Source organism: Fusarium falciforme, chromosome 3 (assembly GCF_026873545.1).
Source record: "Fusarium falciforme chromosome 3, complete sequence".
NCBI classification, from domain to species: Eukaryota; Fungi; Ascomycota; class Sordariomycetes; order Hypocreales; family Nectriaceae; genus Fusarium; species Fusarium falciforme.
The window spans coordinates 2,408,513-2,427,752 of NC_070546.1; the positions used below are offsets into that span (position 1 = coordinate 2,408,513).

The 19,240-nt window shown below is 53.8% G+C and overlaps 8 protein-coding genes across 8 annotated transcripts; 5 read left to right on the top strand and 3 right to left on the bottom strand.

Annotated features, from left to right (window-relative positions):
* Positions 1 to 455: 455 nt before the first annotated feature.
* On the top strand, positions 456 to 1,614 carry NCS54_00404300 (Hypothetical protein; the record flags this gene model as incomplete). Its single annotated transcript, XM_053149593.1, has 3 exons — positions 456 to 566; positions 618 to 1,511; positions 1,564 to 1,614. The coding sequence occupies 3 exons, from the start codon at positions 456 to 458 to the stop codon at positions 1,612 to 1,614; spliced, it is 1,056 nt and encodes a 351-aa protein (XP_053005568.1).
* Positions 1,615 to 2,107: 493 nt separating this feature from the next.
* NCS54_00404400 (Hypothetical protein) lies at positions 2,108 to 2,761 on the top strand (the record flags this gene model as incomplete). The annotated part of the gene is made up of 1 exon (XM_053149594.1): positions 2,108 to 2,761. One exon carries the CDS (start codon positions 2,108 to 2,110, stop codon positions 2,759 to 2,761), a length of 654 nt encoding a protein of 217 aa, XP_053005569.1.
* A 1,852-nt stretch (positions 2,762 to 4,613) lies between these two features.
* On the top strand, positions 4,614 to 6,224 carry NCS54_00404500 (Peptidase A1 domain-containing protein; the record flags this gene model as incomplete). Its single annotated transcript, XM_053149595.1, has 3 exons — positions 4,614 to 4,923; positions 4,979 to 5,268; positions 5,325 to 6,224. 3 exons carry the CDS (start codon positions 4,614 to 4,616, stop codon positions 6,222 to 6,224), a joined length of 1,500 nt encoding a protein of 499 aa, XP_053005570.1.
* A 501-nt stretch (positions 6,225 to 6,725) lies between these two features.
* On the bottom strand, positions 6,726 to 9,639 carry NCS54_00404600 (Hypothetical protein; the record flags this gene model as incomplete). The annotated part of the gene is made up of 6 exons (XM_053149596.1): positions 9,527 to 9,639; positions 8,994 to 9,435; positions 8,711 to 8,786; positions 8,443 to 8,657; positions 8,334 to 8,394; positions 6,726 to 8,281 (listed from the first exon to the last, which is right to left on the bottom strand). The coding sequence occupies exons 1-6, from the start codon at positions 9,586 to 9,588 to the stop codon at positions 6,726 to 6,728; spliced, it is 2,412 nt and encodes an 803-aa protein (XP_053005571.1). The 5' UTR covers positions 9,589 to 9,639.
* Positions 9,640 to 10,513: 874 nt separating this feature from the next.
* On the top strand, positions 10,514 to 11,066 carry NCS54_00404700 (Molybdopterin synthase catalytic subunit; the record flags this gene model as incomplete). Its single annotated transcript, XM_053149597.1, has 2 exons — positions 10,514 to 10,661; positions 10,714 to 11,066. 2 exons carry the CDS (start codon positions 10,514 to 10,516, stop codon positions 11,064 to 11,066), a joined length of 501 nt encoding a protein of 166 aa, XP_053005572.1.
* Positions 11,067 to 11,341: 275 nt separating this feature from the next.
* On the bottom strand, positions 11,342 to 12,081 carry NCS54_00404800 (Hypothetical protein; the record flags this gene model as incomplete). Its single annotated transcript, XM_053149598.1, has 3 exons — positions 11,726 to 12,081; positions 11,536 to 11,672; positions 11,342 to 11,478 (listed from the first exon to the last, which is right to left on the bottom strand). The coding sequence occupies exons 1-3, from the start codon at positions 11,920 to 11,922 to the stop codon at positions 11,342 to 11,344; spliced, it is 471 nt and encodes a 156-aa protein (XP_053005573.1). The 5' UTR covers positions 11,923 to 12,081.
* Positions 12,082 to 12,706: 625 nt separating this feature from the next.
* Positions 12,707 to 15,298, bottom strand: NCS54_00404900 (FAD-binding FR-type domain-containing protein; the record flags this gene model as incomplete). The annotated part of the gene is made up of 1 exon (XM_053149599.1): positions 12,707 to 15,298. The coding sequence occupies one exon, from the start codon at positions 15,296 to 15,298 to the stop codon at positions 12,707 to 12,709; it is 2,592 nt and encodes an 863-aa protein (XP_053005574.1).
* A 2,606-nt stretch (positions 15,299 to 17,904) lies between these two features.
* Positions 17,905 to 18,915, top strand: NCS54_00405000 (Ribosomal RNA-processing protein 43; the record flags this gene model as incomplete). Its single annotated transcript, XM_053149600.1, has 1 exon — positions 17,905 to 18,915. One exon carries the CDS (start codon positions 17,905 to 17,907, stop codon positions 18,913 to 18,915), a length of 1,011 nt encoding a protein of 336 aa, XP_053005575.1.
* Between the last annotated feature and the right edge of the window lie 325 nt (positions 18,916 to 19,240).

Sequence of the window (19,240 nt, forward strand, 5' to 3'; positions counted from 1 at the left end):
GTTGGATGTAAAAGAAATATAGCAAAAAGAAGCGGTTTCGAGAGGTGTTTTTAGTTGGAGTGCGAGGGATGTTGTATAGATAGAGTTTTTAGGATAGTAGCTGCCTGCAATCACACCTTGCCGTTCGTAATACGTATGTATGTTTGAAGATTACAAATGCCGAGATTGTGAGTGATGGCCGGAGTCACGGGCTGCCAAGATTTGATGCGATATTCGGCCGATTCGGCCCCACCCCCGGCTGAAGTTCCGAACCTCGGCAAAAAGTCTTGGCTAGGGGTAAGTTACGTATGAGGCTCGTTGTACAAGAACGACACATGAAAAGCGCCATTGTTGTTGTTCTCGTTCCTGAACATATTCATATCACGTAGCACTCCTTTTTTGCTGGGTATTGGTCTTTATTCGTACATCCACTGTGCTGTGAACAGTACTCCTCCAATTATCGCAGCAGAGCCAAGATGCCGCCCATGGAAGATAGACCCACGCTCCTTCGGCCGCCGGAGCCGGACGCGAGCAAGTCGCTGATTGAGAACGTGCTGGACGTGACGGAGCTCAAGGTCCTGGGTCAAGTAAGTCCATCAACCCGTGGGGCTCATCAATTCCAATACTGACCGCGCAAGGACGTCTTTACAAACACGCGCCCTCAGTGGCATCCCCCGGGCGCCCGCGGCATCTACGGCGGCGCCGTCATCGCGCAGTGCCTCGCCGCGGCGCAAAAGACGGTGCCAGAGACTTTTCTCGTCCACTCGTGCCACTGCTACTTTCTCCTTGCGGGATCGTCCGAGACGCCCATCCTGTACCACGTCGAGCGCGTCCGTGATGGTCGATCGTACGCGACGCGCACAGTCCAGGCTCGGCAGAAGGGAGCTTGCATCTTCACCACCACCATCAGCTTTGTCCGTGAGGCTACCTCTGATAAAAAGAGAAGTGAGGTGCGGCATGCGGCGAGTCTGCCGGAAGGTGTGTCTGCACCGCCGGACGACTGGGATGGTGAGCCCGAGTGGGCTCGTACGGGTCCGTTCCAGAGCCACAGGATCGAGGTTCTCCGGGCCGGCGATCCAAAGGCCGAACCGCAGGACCGCAAAAGCCGACAGTGGATGCGGTCGCGGCAAAAGATCTCTCCATCCGGTGGACACCAAGCGCATCTAAACGCGCTGGCGTACATGTCAGACAGCTACTTCATCGGCACCGTATCCCGCATCCACGGACTCTGGCGGTTCCCCTTCTCCCCAGACGAGGTGCCCTCTCTGGACGAGGCGACGCAGGAGCAGGTTCGCAGCCTGTGTGAGTTTGAGGGCATGGGCAGCAGCGTCGAGGAATGGCGAGGCCGGCCGCACCTGGGCATGTTGGTGAGCCTCGACCACAGCATCTACTTTCACGAGCCTCGGGCCGTCAAGGCCGACGAGTGGATGTTTACCGAGATGGAGAGTCCGTGGGCCGGTGATGGTAGAGGCGTCGTTGCGCAGAGGATATTCAGCAAGGATGGCGAGTTGTTGGCTACATGCTACCAAGAGGTAAGTCTTTGTTGAAGGTACTTGATGTGATGTTTGCTAACGTTGGGTTTAGGGCGTTGTTCGACTCAAGCAAGATGGGGGAGAAAAGAGTGCAAAGCTATAGATGGCTGAGTAGCATTCATTATCAAGAGCGTTTGTAATATTGTTGGAGAGCGAGATAGAAGGTTTTCACGGTTGGTCTGGATACGATTCAAAGTTCACAACTAGTAATTCACACATGTTTTTTTTTTTCTGGAGTGAAGCAAACGTCTGTTCAGTTGTTTTCTTTGTGACTCTAAGAACAATGAAGAGTACCTACATGTGGACCAGTAGAACAAGCAACAACTCAAGTGTTATGCAGACGATGCATGTCTCCCTTTTGTGTTCTAGCAAGATCGAGCTACCCAATTCTTGATCATGCGGAAATAACCTGCATTCATAGCATCATGCTTTCTATGTTCGCAAGGAGATTCACAAGAGAGAGGCCTCAAGATTTTGTATAAATAGCACTGCGTCGTGAAACTCAGACGACAGCATCTCAACAACCTTCAACGCAAACATCGTCATCAGATCAACACCTCCGTTCATCTTAGCAACACTTGTCAAAGACAATCACCATGTGTCACAAGACCACCGTATTCTTCACGGTGTGTGCGCACTCCCAGAAGGTCCCCACAGTCAAGTGCGACAAGGCCCTCTGGTGGAAGCCCAAGTTGTCCAAGGATCAATGCATCGTCACGAGAATGGCAGAGCTGGTCCGCGGTTGGTGCCCCGAGTGTGAGGCCGTCTTCAAGGCCAATGGTATCAACAGCTCGGTAGTCAAAGACTTTGACCCCCGATCTGCCGACTTCATCTCGCGGTACTGGGCCTACAAGAGCCAGGCGGGTTGGGTAGGCCCCATGGACGCCACCCTCTTCCCCAAGGATCTGGTTGAGCGCAAAGACGAGATTGTCTGCAACACGCTTAATGGTACTCGATATGAGATCTACGCCCTGCGGCGTGAAATTGAGGTATACGGTGCTGACAGGATCTGCATTGAGAAGCTCTTCAATTGCGTAGCCGCCGGCCCAGGCGATTTCCCGGCTATCATCGAGAAGGCTCGTCGCCTCACCCTCGAATGGGGTATATTTGGCGGAATGGATGAACCTTTGTTCCCCCGAATCAGCTCGTTTCCCGCCTCCAAGGCGAAGGCTCCAGAGATGGCTGAACAAGATCCGAAAGGCGAGGCTCCTGGAAGGGTTGCCCAAGGGGAAGTCCGCAATTCGGAGTAACCCTGAGTAGATCCCTGAGAAGGAGCAAGTGAGTAACGATAGAGACTGATATGGAAGAACGGGTGACGGAGTGAGCCTACCATAGGACTGTAGGTGAGGCGGGTATCACCAAGTTGAGACAGAGATAGATATCGGAGTTGCGGATAGGCAGGTCGTTGATTAATTGATACGATTCTAAAAAGTTCTCTTGTCGACATTGATATTGTAAAAGAACTGATGTGACGGTACCTCCTTGGTTGTAATTGTATTGTTGTGGTATCCAATAGTAGGCTAGTCACGCTTGGCAGGACAAAGAGCCAAGCAGCCGGAACAACTAAGTTCTGGCGCATTCCAACAAGTTTGGCCCGCGAACATGGCATGCTCCTTGGCAATCAAGCCTCACACAAGTCTCGGTTCTAAAATCGGGCCATGGCTGTTATTCAAATGCTAAGCCACAGACCCAGTGTGCCCATAAAGCTGGATGAGGAGGCAGACAGGATCTTTCCATCGGTTAATAGCGAAATCTAAATTCAGAGAATTGAACCCATAGACATGACTCAGCTGTAGTGTTCGTCATTGTTCGAGGTGATGGGAGTCTAAGCGGGGCAGCTCATGGGGAATCCATGACGTTGACATTGAGTTTGTGCTACCGTGTGACCGATACGAGTGAGTACTGCGAGAGAAAGACGGTAAATCCGACAGTAGCTTAGGTACCTAGGTAATGAACGCGTAGAGTCGTCTGCTAAGCGACTGTCGGTCGTTCGCTTAGGATCACAGCGAAGGCGCTGTCGCTACGATATATGGAATCCAAGAAAAGTGGTGGTTGTTCGTCAGCTTAGCGCCGCTTTCGCGTGGCGTAAAGACAAAAAGAAGCCTGCGAATCTCATGCAACCTCGATTACGGCCCTGCCAGGGAGACGCCAAGTCCACTGCATGACAACCGAGTTGCGCCAAGGTCCGAGGGCTGAGGCTGAGGTGCAGAGCTAAAAGGCGAGGGTGTCGATACTGAGGCGCAGCAGAAAGGATGGGCAAAGAGGTATATCATGTGAGTCGAGATGAACGCGTCATTATCGTGATTGGCCAAGTTCGATCCATCTTTCGTCCTGTTTCTGCCTCTATGTTGAGGAGTTGTTGGCTGTGACAATGTCTCGGTTCTGCCTTGTTGAGTCAGTGATTGGAGGAATCCTTGGGCAGTTGGAAGGAACGGCATGTTGGGACCGGGGTAGAACAAGTCTTGGCAGATCCTTTGGGGCTGCGCATAATGGGAGTTTGGTGTAACTAGAGACTGAGTGATTTAAGAGATTCTCATGTCGAAGGAATCTCCATCAAGGGACGGAGGCTTTACAAGTATCTCAGGTATCTCTACCTCTAGGCTGAATCACGTCCAGTGATACCTTACCTCTGTAGGTAGAGTGGCACTGGCGCTACCGTCGGTAAGGGAAGGCGCACCCAGGAACCTGCCTTAGCGGGTGGGCAAGTGGGCAAGTGGGCCTGGGAAGGTCCGGGGGGCGTCGAAGCGTCGTCAGTGCCTGCAATTTTTAGCTCTACCAGTCTTTGACACATGGGAAGGTGGTGACTCTGGGTGAGTTAGATATGGAAGTCGATCCCGCATAAATCAGCAACCTCCATTCTTTCCTTTCCCCATCTCGTCCCGCTGAGAGCAAATGTCGTTTGGTGGATTTTCAGGTGTTGCTCTTAATTCTTTCTTCTCAAAGTTCATCCATACTTTTTTCTACTCTTCGTCTTTCCTCTTTTCCCTCTTCTCCGTCGTTCCTTTAATCATCAGGAGGTTTGTCGTCAGATAAAGTTCGGGGCAAGCACGGCAGGCATAGACGCTCCAACGACTCCATCGCGAGCAACGATCGATCGACACGATGCGCACGCTCCCCCTCCTATTCTCTCTCGTCGCGGGAGCTTCAGCTGGCACCGTTCTAGCTCCCGTCAACAAGCAGAAGCTGGATATTCCATCATCGCTCCACAAACGCGACGGCACACTGAACCTCGATGGCTTCAACAACATCTCGGGCGGCGGGTACTACGCCAAGTTTGAGGTTGGCACGCCACCGCAAAAACTCAGCTTCCTCCTCGACACGGGCAGCAGCGACACTTGGGTGAATTCGGACGACACCGACTTGTGTAACGACCCTAAGTTGCAGGCCCAGATTGGCTCATGCTACGCCACATGCATGTTCACCACACGATGCGCATACGACAAGACACCTTGCTGACATCATGATAGTCAACCCTGACGACAGCAGCACATACAAACTTATCGATCGCGATGGCTTCGACATTAAGTATCTCGATAACCGTCGCATCGAGGGCGACTACTTCGAGGACACAGTAACCATCGATGGCAAGAAGATCACGAAGCAGCAGCTTGGTCTTGCCGTCACCTCTGTCCGCCCAACTGGCATTATGGGCTTGGGCTTCTCCGCCAACGTCGCCGCCGAGAAGCCGTATCCAGCCATTGTCGATACTATGGTCTCCCAGGGCTTGATCGAAAGGGCGGCTTTCAGTCTCTGGCTCGTATGCCACCCAGTGTCCTCACCACTCCGACATCGTCCAACTAACATGAGTTATAGAACGACCTCTCTGCCGATGATGGAAACATCCTCTTTGGCGGTATCGACAAGTCCAAGTTTGTCGGCAAGCTCGCCACCTTGCCTCTCGTGGCTTCAGCCAGTTCACTAGACGGCAATGTCACCTCGTTCGCTGTCAACATCAAGGGCATGGAGGTCACGATACCGGACGGTCAAACCAAACTCAACCTTCAGGGTTTAGGCTCCGGTGCTGTTGCCATCCTCGACTCTGGCTCCACCATCTCTCTTATTCCTGACAGCCAAGTCAAGGATATCTACGACCGCTTCGATATTCTCTCCCTCGGCTCCAGTGCCGTCCCCTTGGTTGACTGTGCCTACGCCGAGGACAAGGGTGAGGGTATCAGTTTTGAGTTCGAGTTCAAGGACAAGACCATCTCAGTGCCCATGGACGAGATGGTGATCGATGCCTTTGCGGACCAGCAGAGCGCATTCGAAGACCCGCGATTAGACCAGTACTTTGGTGACTGGGATAGTGTCTGCATGTTCGGTCTCAGCGCCGCCAGCAACTACGGTGTCAGCCCCAAGGGCTTCTTCCTCCTTGGCGACACATTCCTGCGTTCTGCCTACGTTGTCTACGATCTTGCCAACGAGCAGCTGGGCATTGCCGAGGCCAACCCCGGCTCCAGCAAGAGCGACATTGTCGAGCTCAATGCCGACGACAAGGATTTCCCTGATGTCCGTGGTGTCGCCAGTAAGTCCACCTTCAGCCCTACTGACGCTTCCTCTTCCACTGGCTCCCGCCCGACTGTCACCGTCACCGCCGGGGCTGACGCGTCCTCAGGCAAATCCGGCGACGACGATGACAGTGCAGCTGGCCACCTGGTCCCTGCTCTCATGGCTACGTTCATGATGGCTTTGGGCGCCGTGGTGACAGTTCTGTAAACGGGTTTGGGCGGGAGTTCAGTGTTAGAGGATAAAAAGCCGGCTGGCGTAGGACATACATGGTAGCATGGACTGATGTATTTCGTTATCACATCTATTCCGGGGGCATAATCCCCCGTCAAGGTTTACGTCTTACGACATGTATATACGATACCCCTTTGTTGGAAAGAAACATGGTCATATTTGTACATGATCCTACCCCTACCTATCCCGACCCTGACTCGCACAACTATCTAGTCACGCCAGGTACTTCATTATTCGGTTTAAAAACAAGGCATATACAGCCTGCTGGATTCACTCTACTATCCATTGCTTGGATCGAGGGTCAGGCCAGTACACACATCATATAGATAGATCGCTTTGTTGTTTAACTCCTAATCCATTTTAATTCACAAACCCCGGGACCGTGACCCATGTGCACACGAAACTGAAAGATCATGTGCATACCCCAACGCCCGATCTATTCTATCATCCCTTCTTTGCTTTGACGAGACGATTGTTCTATCCCATCTTGTTGTACCGCTCTCTTGCCTTGTCCTGCACCGTGTTCACGTAGTCGGCGTAGCTATTCTTGGTCTTGCGCTCAGCCAGCTGGGCTGCATCACCAAGATTACCGCCCTCTGCACCGAGACCGACACCCTCCTGGTAGGCGTTGGTCACGATCACGTCGGTTCGCCCGTCTCCATTCGCACCCAGGCCTGCACCAGTTGCCCAGCCCATCTTGGCAAGCATGCCAGCGCCCTTGGACTGGGCAGGCTTAGCTGGCGGAGCGGGCTCCTCCGGCTTCGATACCGGCTTCGATACCGGCTTCGGCTTGCCATGTGGTGCTGGAGCAGGCTTGGTGGGCTGGTTGTATGCATCTCGTCTCTCCTTGGCGCGGTCGCGGTACTGAGAAGCTGCTGCGTCCGTCTTCTCCTTTGCCTCCTTCTGCAGTCGCTTATCTCGAGCGGCCAGCCTGGGGAGGGCAGCTTTGACCTGCTCCTCATTCGCCATGGCGTTTGCGTGGTTACGCGACTTCTCGTGGATGTTGACCTCGTCTACTGATTTGTACTTGCGCATGCAAATCAGACACATCAGACGATCACGGTCGACGTACGAGATTGGTGGCTTCTCTGCAACATCGGCAGGTGGCTTCGTTGTGTTGTCAGACGAAGCTAGTGTCTCAGGCACAACTGGGTTGCTAGAAGCCGCAGGCTCAGGGGCGCCAATCTTGGAGGCTCCAGATATCGAGATCTTGATCGCAGATTGGGCTTTCGGTCCATCAGCTCCGCTCCCTAACAGCGATATCCGCAGAGGAGTTCGGTTGACGTCGCTCAGCTCAGGCTTATCAGACCCTTGGTCGTGGCTATCGCGGAGCTCATCTCTCTTTCGCTGCCACATGGCCATCTGCCCAGCCATTGGTACCATCTTCTTCGTGGAAGATGCAGGCAGACTACTATCCGCCTTGCGCTTCTTTAGCTTCTTGTCATTCCCTTCATCGGTGGGTCGTTTCGAGGTGCTCTCCCCCTCCGGAGGTTGTGTGGTGACCACCTGTTGGCTGGGGTAGACGTGAAAGTCTCGGTAGCAAACACGAATGCTCGGGTTGAACAGAGGGTTGAAAGACAGGTGCTCAATCTCGGGTGTCGCCTCCCGTTGCTCAGGTACAAAGACGCCCATGTGCGTGCTAGACACAGTGACCGGGCAGGCCGCAACAGTGAACGACCTTGACTTGCGGAATTTGGTCATGGCGGCTGTGGCATCCTCCACTGTCCAGAATTCTGCAAAACCGTACTTGAACGACTCGTTGGTGTTGACGTCGCGCATGAGGAATACGCGATGCAGGGACCCGGGTCTGGCACCATAACCTGTCGTGTCACCAGTTGGCGCTGTCGACTTCAGCTTAGGCGCACCGTTTGAGCTGTCCTTGGGGTTCTCTGGTTTCACAAGCTCCAGGCGCTTCATGTCATCTGCCAGCATGTTCTCGTTCACGAATGACGCCAAGGGGTAGACAACAAGAATCTGGGATGGCACGTCGGCAGCATCTGCCACGCCGGTAAGGCTCAGTTGCCATGCTGGTGCTGTCGTAACATGTTTAGCACCGATGCAGTGAAACGAGCAAACCCAACTTACCAGCCTGAGGACCACCGCATATCTTACACTTGGTCCGAGTAGAGTAGTTGGAAAAGTCACACTACCTTTGATCAGCAGAAGAATTGCACATTCATAGCAGGAGACCTACTGTAGGACAAATCCAATTGTCGCCAGGGCCTCCTCGAACATCAGACTCGTCGCGAGTGTCTCGACTCCGAGCGTAGTGAATATACGCATCAAACTTCCCTTCTGGTACATCATCAGTGGGATGCGACAATTCAACGAGAAGCTTTGGATAATGCTCTCTCATAAAGGTAACTGCATGATCAACTTTCTGGAACTGAACAAACGCCCTGCGATGTCCTATCCGAACTTGTCAGTGACGGCAAACTGGAGTCTGGCTGTAGAGATCTCACCCTTTGAGGCTGGCACGCGCACGTCGATCGACGGGAACTCGGCGGCAATCGAGTTGCTGAGAATGCTTTCTCGCAGCTGCAGGCTCTCCAATTAGTCTTGCGAACTAATACACTGGCCGGTAATCGGATATGGAGCTCGGCGCCATTGTTCGTGGGTCAGGACAAGCAGCGCGGAACAGGCAACAGATGGGAGCGGTCTCCTGGACAAGCGGTTTTCCAACTCGATGACCAGAAGGTATTTCCAGGGCTTGGATTCACTTGCTCAGATCGGCAGGGTACCAACCTCGTTCGACGATATGCTGAATGGTAGACCTTCGAGTATGACGGTGTCGCTTGGCTTGCCGGCCTCGCGCGTTGGGCTGTGGGAGCGGCTACGGTTGTCGTAGCTTCCTGACGGGGACCGAGAGTTGGGGTCATCCTCGTCTCGGTACCGGCCCTTTCCACCTCGGTGCCTCTCGTTCTCGTATCGGTCACGGCCATAGTCTTCTTTGCCGGTGTAGCCGCCATCATCATACATGCCGCCATAGTCGTGCTCGTCTCGGGCATTGGCATTGGCATTGGCATTGTACCGGGGGCCTCGTCTCGAGTATCCATCATCGGGGCGTCCTTGTCTGCGATCGTACTCCCTGTCGTAGCGCATATCGTCGTCCCGGTGTCGAGAGTCTCTCCCCCGTGGTTCGTCGCGGAAAGCTTGCCTGGGCGGAGACCTGGAGTGATCTCGCCGTCCCGTGGGGAAGTCAGCCGAAAAGCTCAAATCATCCATGGAGGTCCTTCTCGTGTATTCCATCACTGCCAGAGGCCCGGGTTGTGTGTTTACCCTGCCGCGATCGGTAGCCGGCGTCTCCGTCTCGGTCGTGGTAGTTGTCGTTTGGATTCATTCTTGGTTGGTTTCCCAGTCGAGCGTTTGCGTCTGGTGATGGTGATGGTGATGGTGATGGTGATGATCGCGCATAAAAGCGTCGGCGCGTACGGTGAATTATTCGTATTCGCGCAAACCAAACGAAAGTGAATGAACAGATAAGAAGGTGAAGAAAAAAGCAAAATGGAAAGTTGGCACGCCGAAATGTTTGTACAAGGTCAAGTTGTTGGCAAGGCTTGGACGGGAAGAAGTAGGCTGATGACATATTTCCTAAAATGGCATAGCGCTTGTGACATGCGCTGCACGAGGCCTCACTGATGTGCATTAAACCAACGGACACTCTCAGCATAAATGTGAATTCAGGCTGCATCTCGATTCTATTGTTTTTTCTTGAGTGTACGAGAATAGCATCATGTACGAGGCTTTTATTCTTCTTCATGAAGCCAGTCCTCCCCAAGGTGCCGTTAATAAGAGCTACACAAGTGCCACCTAGCAAATTAGAAACTCTCACCACTTAAGAACAAGACAATCTGAACCCGGGCTTTGGGCTTCGTGCCTTGGCTGTCTCTAGATCTTGTACAGAAGCCTCTAATCGCCGCATGCGGATCCTTGGAATGGATGCCTTGTTCCAGATCTTTCCTACAGTTCATATTCACCTAAGCTTGCTCCGTGGGCCTCTCTTCGCCCACCATATATATACTGCATTCTAAATACAGTATTACTACAGAAGTAATAGAGAGGATTATTCAGGACATTTCTTATTAAATAAATTCAATCTCCTCTAAAACATTGCCGTTCAACATTGATTCTCCTTGGTTTGTTGTCCCCTCTTGGGTACTAGCCGTCAGAAACCCAATCAACCCAATGACATATCCTCCCACTCTTGACGACGACAACTCCGAGGCGAGCCTAACCTCCTCACTGTCACATAGACCGTAGTCAAAATGACAGCCTCGGAAAATAATACTCAGGATGCCTGGGAACTGTCAGATGAAGGCTGTCATGTCGCCCTGACCCATGACCATCTCAACGCCCAGGCCATCATGGACCGTGTGCGCAGCCCCTCTGCGGGTGCCATTGTGCTCTTTGCAGGTAAGCAGCAGCATCACCTCCTCACCCTTGATCAGTCATTCAACGACCGCAGGCACAACTCGTGACAATTTTGCCGGCAAGCCCGTCAAGGAGCTCCAGTACACGGCCTATCGCCCGCGCGCCCTGCGCTCCATGCTCACCATCGCGAGGGACGTCCGGGACCGGCACGGCCTCCGCGGGGTCGCCATGATTCACCGGCTCGGGACCGTGCCCATCGGCGAGGAGAGTATCCTGATCGCCGTTTCGGCGCCGCACCGGCAAGCGGCATGGCGGGCGGGCGAAGAAGCGCTGGAGGAGTGCAAGGCAAAGGTCGAGGTGTGGAAGCGTGAGGAATTTGAGGGCGAAGAGGGCGTGTGGAGGGCAAATCGCGATGGAGTCATGGGACAGCGGGAGGAGAAGAGCTGAGCATTTTCAAAGAGCGATTGGAAAAGGAAAGGCTTTTGAATATAAAAATTCATTCGCTATCATCATATAAACCTTGAACCTAGACGTATTCCCCTATCGTCATGAGGTAGGTATCTCGAACCTCCCAGGCTCCCCGCCTACCATACTATGCCTCAATGCTCCGAACATCCATGCCTCCACGGCGAAATCCAACCGCTAAACCCTCATCATTGTATCATGACCGCACCGATACTCCCATCCATGAAAAATTACACTCCTTTTCCCCACAGCAATGTCTATGCCACCTTTGGTGCGTCGAGCTTAGGCGCCTCCACCTTGGGGGTTTCTTTCTGGTAGACCGGAGGTGGCTCGGTGAGGATCTCGAAGGGACAAGGAGGCGGGTTCGTGCTCCCGCAGCAACTGCCAAACATCACTAGGTATGCGTAAGCTCCAGTGCAGATACATATCATTATAACCCTGGGCAGCTTACCGATGTGACCATGGTAAGCCTCTGTGAATGTGACGTCCATGCCCAACCCTTGGATCTCAATGTCTTCTGTGAAGGCGGAGGGGTAGACGACGATGCCGTACTCAGAATGGAGGATCCGCCAGAACTCAAGGGGAAGCCTAGATACTCGGTCAATTCGGTCGCAAAGGTGAGCGCATTGGGAGATCCTTACTTGTACTGTCCACGCTTGACACAGGCGTGCATGAAAACGCAGACTGTCTCGAGGACAACGCGGCCTTGGTTGACGGCATCATCCAGCTGCTGCGTCTCGAGACCGTACACCCGCTTGAGGCGCTCTTTGGAGCAGCGCATGGCGATGGACCACCCCTTGGCAATCTTGTCGATATCTCGCTCGGGCCACTCCGACATGATGACTAGATTTTGAGACTGGTTGGAGGGAAAGGTTGGGATGAGGGCAATGATGCTGGTGTAAGTGAGTCTCGGGGTGGGATGGCGATGCTGTGCTGCCAGACTTGGCAGAGGGATTGCAGAAGAATGCAAGGTGATGAAGGAGAATAAGCAGATGTGAGTTGAAAAAATAATTAAGCAGCCTCTTTCACTGAGAACCTCTTTGATTCAAGTACCTTCGTCCTGTCCATGCAGGTGCTCACCACCTCAACGCGAGTCGCGTGGGTGGAAGCCATCAAGGTGCCTCACTTACTCTGCGGTCCATCAGTCTTAGCAGCTTCGACTCCCCACGCCCCTGGCTAAAATCCGTCAAGGTTCGCCAACCACGGTCGCCCGAAGCAGCTCATTGACCCCCGTTTACAACTGATTGCGGCTCTGAGTCGGCGTGGGGTCCGTCATGGCTTCCATCAACCATGCAGGAGGGGGGGGGGGGAGGGGCAACTTGAGGAACCCTTCTGGCCTGCCTCTTCGTCATCATGTCATGTCATGACCCATTGAGCCGGCCGATCACCGGATTATACAGAGCAAAAGAACATGGTAAGAAATGATGGAATTAGAGTAATAGTATAGTAGTGTGTGGACATGATATAGTCCGTCCATCCAAGGACATATATGTGTAGTAGTCGTACTAGTAGTTATGTACTAGGTCATCAAAGTCAGATCGCTCATGGTATCTCTTCGCTCCAGGTCATTCCAGCCCATAAAAATACAGTCCATCTTGCAATCCCTCCAGATAACCCGCCTCTTATAGGGCAAAGTTCTCGGTGTGCAAGAAAATCTCCTCCAGTTCGTCGTCGCCCCAGATCTCGGCCTGCAGCCGTGCCACCGTGTTGGCAACGCCGACCCTCATGGACGGCGGCCCGCACACAAACACCGCCGTGCGCCGGCCAAGAATACCCCGTCCATCGGGGCCACCGGTCGCCCACTCCTTGAGCATGTAACCCAGGTCAGGTCGGCCATACTCCACGCTCCATCCTCCATCGATCTGGTGGGGCACGGGGAATGCGAACCGCATCAAGCTCTTCTGAAATTCGGTCGGCGTGCTGGCGAAACCAAAGTCGAAGCCCGAAGGGGGTCCGAATGTCGATGTAGGCCGGGGCCGTGCGGGTTCCAGGTTGGTAGTTCGGAGATGCGCGAGCTCCGGAGCCCGGACCGGCAAGTCGTCGTCTTCCGGCCTCGGCTCTTGAGATGGTCTCGGTGGTGCGTAGTTAAAGTGAGGTGGGTTTTCAACGTTCATTGGCCTAAATCGGAATTCTTCCTTTGCAGGCTGATCGTCTTCATCAACTGCCGGTTTCTTGTCCTCGGGATAACCATAATTATCGAGCTTCTTGTACGCCTCCTCTCGATTAGTGGGTGGTGGTCCGGGGGGTGGAGGCGGGAATGAGTGAGGCTGGAGGTACTTCTGCTGAGGAAGAGCAGTGATGCGATCCTCATCCTCAGCACGGAGTTCTCGCTCGCGCTCCGGATCACCCTGAGCCTCGGACTGGATCAAGGCCGAGTTTCGCTTTGAGGCAATACCAGCCACAAATCCATCAAGCTTGTCGTGGAACATGTGGCTCAGAGCCCGGGGGTTGTTGGGGCCGGCATTGGGAGGGCCCTGGTTGAAGGGGCCTGGCGCATCCATACCAGGGCGTGCTCTAACAGCTGAGGTGACAAAGAACTTGCAAGTGACACTCTCAGGGGGGGCAGACTCTCGGCAGATGCGCAGCTCCTCACGGAACCAGTCCATCGCCTCGAGTCGCTTCAGGGCCCAGACGACAACGACCTTCTTGGTAATGGCCTTGCCATCTCGCATTCTCTTGATAAGATTCAGGAGCTGCGACACAAGCGCAGTGATACCGCTGCCTCCCGCAATAAGAATGCAGGTGTCAAAGGCAGCGAGATCACGACGCATGCCACCATAGGGGCCGTCCAGGAAAGCACGATAAGTATGGAACGGTCCCTTCTCAATGGCCGTCTCGAGGACCCGACGAGTAAATCCTCCATAGGGTCGGAAGACGAGAGTACAGTCGCGGTACTCTTCACCATATTCCGAAGGGAAGTCGTCACTGCATAGTGAAGCGACAGTAAAGGGGTGGTTCTCAAAGAGGGAGATACCCGGCATTCGGAGATAGAAGTATTGTCCGGGCTTCCATCGCTGTTGGGTTGGGATGGTGATTTTGATGGCGTTCTCGGCCATGAGTGTGATGGCAGCCTCGTCGCCAACAAGGAAGGACATGCGCCAGGGCTTGGTCCAGTTGAGCTTGAACAGTCTCAAGAAGTAGCAGAAGACCCAAATGCCAATAGTAGTCCAGAGATATGCCCATGACATGAGAAAGTTCTTTGTGTGCCAGAAAAGGAGGCCGACATAGAGGATTCCCACTGGGATGTGGAGAAGGACAAACACCTCGTATGCCATTCTCCTGATGAAGGGGAGAGACGCCACACAAAGCCAGATAAGGGGCACGAGGCAGGCAATGCCAGTGCCATAGATGATACCGCTGCCACCAGGAAACAGGCGTTGGAACACTTCCATGCCGCCATCATCCCAGACGGGCTGGATATAAAAGGGGATGGCGTGGACGAGTGAGAGGAACAGCAGGAGATAGCCTGCCCATCGGTGGAATACGTTGAGTCTCTCAGGGCCGATGCCGATAAGAATGGTCAAAAGGTTTGCCTTCATACTTGTCGCGATGATCCAAGGTGTCAAGGCAACACCAATCATACCCGCACGAATCGCCAGTGGTGGTGAGCCGTATTGAATGCTCTGCCAGTACAAGGGCTGCTGGAGGAAGCAGTAAAGGACGACAAAGATGAGCGAGATGAAGACGGTGGTGAGAACAGCCAGTGACGAAAAGGTAATTCTGCGTCTTCCCCATACAAAGTCCGGGATGGGGCGATAAAAGATCCAACGGAACAGAGCCAGGGTATCGTTGACAATGCTGACAGAGGAGAAGTGCGCCTTTGGTCGGAAGGCCTTCTCACCAGGCACGTCGCCTTCATGGAAGAGCCGTGGGCTCTGTGCGCCCGGGATTCCACCAGACATGGCATACTCTTCCTGCATGCTATAAAGGTTTCGGTAATGCTCCTCCACCTCTTGCTTGTAGATAGCCTGCCGAATCTTGTCCTGCCAGAGATGCCAGACCCGCATTATGAGAACGGTGCCGATCAAGGCAATGGCGAAGTATGACCATCCTCGGCCATATTTGCCAGACTTTTCCCAGGGGTCGACGGTTTGCGCTTGGATGAGGCCGGGTGGACTTGTGGGTGTGATAGCGATTTCAATGCGCTTGACAAGGTTTGAGAAGGACCTTGAGACCCCATTGACGGCCTCGCGGATGTGCAGGTTGGGAGCCATTTCGACCAGCGACAGAGCTCAAGGTGAGGGCGGTAAGAGGCGACAAAGCGCGTTGAATGCCTTTCTCTAATTCGACATGAACGGCGAGTTATAGTATATACTTCAAGCTCGTGGGTCGGTATGTAAAAGGCCTTGGTGGTGTGAGACGGTGTCGAATCGGCGCCTCCAGTTGTTGCTCTATCAATTGCTGTCCAGGTTGCGAGGGTCTATAAGTGCACAATAGGGATAACCAGTCTATGCTACACCGAGTCGAAGAATACCAGATCCTTCGATTGGATGTAGGAGTGACAGAGGCACGGACGATAAACGAGAGTATACAGAAACACCTTGGTGCTGGGGGGATTTGGGAGAGCAGAGGATTAAAACAAGAGCTACGGTGGGGTCCGTGAGGGCATGCGACCGGATATATGGCCTCAGACGATCGGGTCTTCACCGTTCAGCAGACCAGACTAGACCAGGGAACTTGGACAGGGTCCGATGGGAAACGGCAGATGGTGGGTGCCTCTTGTGATATGGCGGCGGCAAAGCTTGTCACCGCGGGCAAGGGCATGGGGTGGGTAGAGAGAGGTGGAATTCGAGATTTGCCATGTGGGAAAGAGGTTGACCGGTCAAATCACAGAAGGGAAGAGCTTCGACAAGCACGGTCAAGAGGCGCGCCATACTGCGCAGAATGTGAAAGGTCACCCAGCTTTTCCAGGGCAAGCGGCTGACGGAGCATCGATATTGGCTGGCGCTCGAAATGCAGTCTCCCCGCCTGTGGACCGCTAATCCGTCACACAGCCGCGAGAGCTGGCGTGGTTGAGCGAGGAACAGGCGCAGCCGGCGTGATGATAGTGGAGGGGAGGGTAGCATGCAGGCAAGCGAGAGTGGGCGAGGAAAGACGATGGCGGGAGGTGGAGGTCCCGGCTTGTCTGCCGGGGCCGTTGGCTGCGTGCGGTCTGCACTTTCGGGCTGGGATCGCCGCGATGGATGGCTGGGGTCGGATTTTGTTTCCTCTTGTTTCTTCTGTTTCTCTTCATGCTGGGGGCCGCGGTTATGGGCCTCGACACTTGACAGCCATCAACAACATCCTTCTTGCAAATGTTATCGCGGAATGACTCGGCGCTATACACACAATGTCAACAAACAAGGCCCAGACTCGTGAAAGATGCTAGAGCCTGGGCATCGTGATTGAGTGAATCGAACGAGCAAAGCTCTCAACCGTCGTTGGCTCGTCCCAAAGCCACGGAAGATGAGCGTCTGAGAACATGGCGGGATTGGATGCGCAGGTGCATCCAAGCACAGGGTTCCTGGCACTTGCTGCGGTCCATGCGTCCGTCGCCTTTTCATTCAGGACAGGTCGATTGCGGTTGGAAGCTGTTGGGGGCCGGATGGGATGGCGGAGGAAGAGGGTGCAGGATCAGGGTGGAGCTCCGAGATGCAAAGCGGTGATGAGGCTATGAGAGCCTCTGATTGGCCCAGAGACGCCGTGACGACCCTTGCGGATGTGCCATGGCTTGTCGAGCGGGCGGCAACAGGCGACTCGCCATTCGCTGCGGCCCGTGAGGGCTTTGCCGGGGGTTTAATCGCGTGCGTCGTCGATTCGTGCACCGTTCCGCTTGCTTTTTCTTCATCGACGGGCGGTTGGCCTCATTCGACGGGAGTTCGCTGCTTGTCTCGGGGATTTGGTGCTCGAAAGGGGTCAGGAATCATCCGGCCACCCGTTCATCGTTCGATGCACAAAGACTCTCACCATGTCGCACGACATGTTCCTCAAGTCTGTTGGTGATAACTCGCCTGCCATGCACCTTCGCTGCGGTCCGAAGCGGGACGGCGGCCGATGCAGCATAGGACCAACAAAACAAAAGACCCTATGTTCCCTGGTCTTTTCCCCGCCCCCTCTATAGCTCGACGTCTCTTCTCGCAGCTCTGTCATTCCTTCCAGTCGAGGTTTTCTGCTGCTGAGCGCTGAATGTTCCGGTCATTATGCCGGTCACCAACCAACAGACCGGTGCACTAAGGTTGATCGTTGCTTGGATGTGAATCCTATGTGATGACATATCCGGGCTATCCGTCGTCTGGTGTGGTATTGACATGCGTATCCGTAGAGTCGTGCGAGTCAAGGGTTTGCTGTCACGCGCTTACAAGTTTATGGTCAATTATACACCCGATGGTAATATCTGATTGATACGTTCCAAGCTGTTACCAAGCCGCTTGGTGACACTAGACATCACACTTTAGCACAACCCACATCACTCTAGATTCGGAATCTGTGTATTATATCGCAGAGAACCCGATTCGCGCTTCTCCAGCCGAGTCAATAATATCCAGTGTTATAGTGCCAGGGACGGCAGCAAGCGCAATTCGGCGTCAACATGTGAAAATTGGTCTAGTTACCCTACATTATCGATGCAAATCTGAGATTTGGAGATTCAAGTTCAGCCTCGTACCCCGCTTCGGCACGATTGGCCAAAGCTTCCCCCAAACCCACCAATCAACCCCACGAGGCTGCCATTGTTTCCAACTTTTCATCATCCTCAATTGTCAAAGATATTGAGCTTTCTCCAAAACCATTCGATCGCAACCACACGCAAGTCCCGTCGCCCAAAGGGACAGTTGCTTTCAACATGTCTCATACTTCTGGGCTCTCTCGCGCCACCTTTGCGAAGCTTTCCCCCCATCCTTACTTGCTTGCCAACCTTGATCCCTCCGACGATGCAGCCCCAGCTCGAAGCAATCGTCGGGCCCCGACCGATGTCCGCATCCCATCAGTGAACGCGTCAAGCTTGTCGCATGCACACGGAAGCTCCCTCGTACGGATGGGTGACACCACTGTCATCTGCGGTGTTCGAGGCGAGACAATCCTGACCTCCAACATCCCGAGCTATCGTGCCTCCAACACCGAGACCGAGCTGAAGGAGTATGATCTCCTGGTCCCAAACATCGAGCTTGCCACAGGCTGCGCCCCCCAGTTTCTTCCAGGCGGTCCGCCGAGCACACTAGCACAGACTCTCAGCACGCGTGTCTACTCCCTCCTTCACAGCTCCAAAGTCATCAAGCCTGAAGACCTGCGGATATGGCACACCCTGCCAGCCGAAAACCTCGAAGCAGACGACGAGGATCGCATGGAAGAAGACGAACCGGAAACGAAAGATGGGGAGAAGGTTGTTGTGGCATACTGGGTACTCTACATCGATATTTTCTTCATCTCGTTTGATGGGAACCCATTCGACGCTGCCTGGGCGGGTACGCTGGCTGCGCTACGAGACACAAAGCTCCCGAGAGCACGATACGATGCGGACCGAGAAATGATTGTCTGCACTCGAAAAGACCCGATTCCCCTCACCATCACCAGTATCCCAGTTGCTTGCACCGCAGCTGTTTTCACTGGCAAGGAGACGGACCGACCCACCGACGGCAAATTCTGGATGCTCGCCGACCCTGACAGGCTGGAAGAGTCGCTCTGCGACGAGAGCGTGACTATTGTGGTGGACTGCAAGGATGGGGATATGAGGATCTTGTCCATCTCGAAGCATGGAGGCACAGCCTTGACTCCCCAGCTTCTCACATCGAAGCAATTCTTGAGTTGGGCAACAAAGCGGTGGGAGGGGGTTAACGCGGCAATCACTCAGCCATAGAAAAATGATACCCCAATACAAAGATGACAATGCAACACGGGCTACTAAGAGTAGCCGTTAAGATCTACAGCTTCGGCACTTCATGCTTGGTTCTGGTGAAGAAATGTGTCAAACCATTCGAACCACCCTTTCAGACTTTATTCTAGGGCAGTAGATACTGGCAGACAAATTGCTCTACCACTCAGAAAAGTGAGTAGTAATGAAACTACTCACGCCGCAGACAATGTTCCGCCAGAGGAGGTAGACATTGTATAGAGGGCTGAGCGGATGATGAGAAGAAAAAAAAGAGAAGAGAAAATCCGACGTCAATTTCAGTTGAATTGAG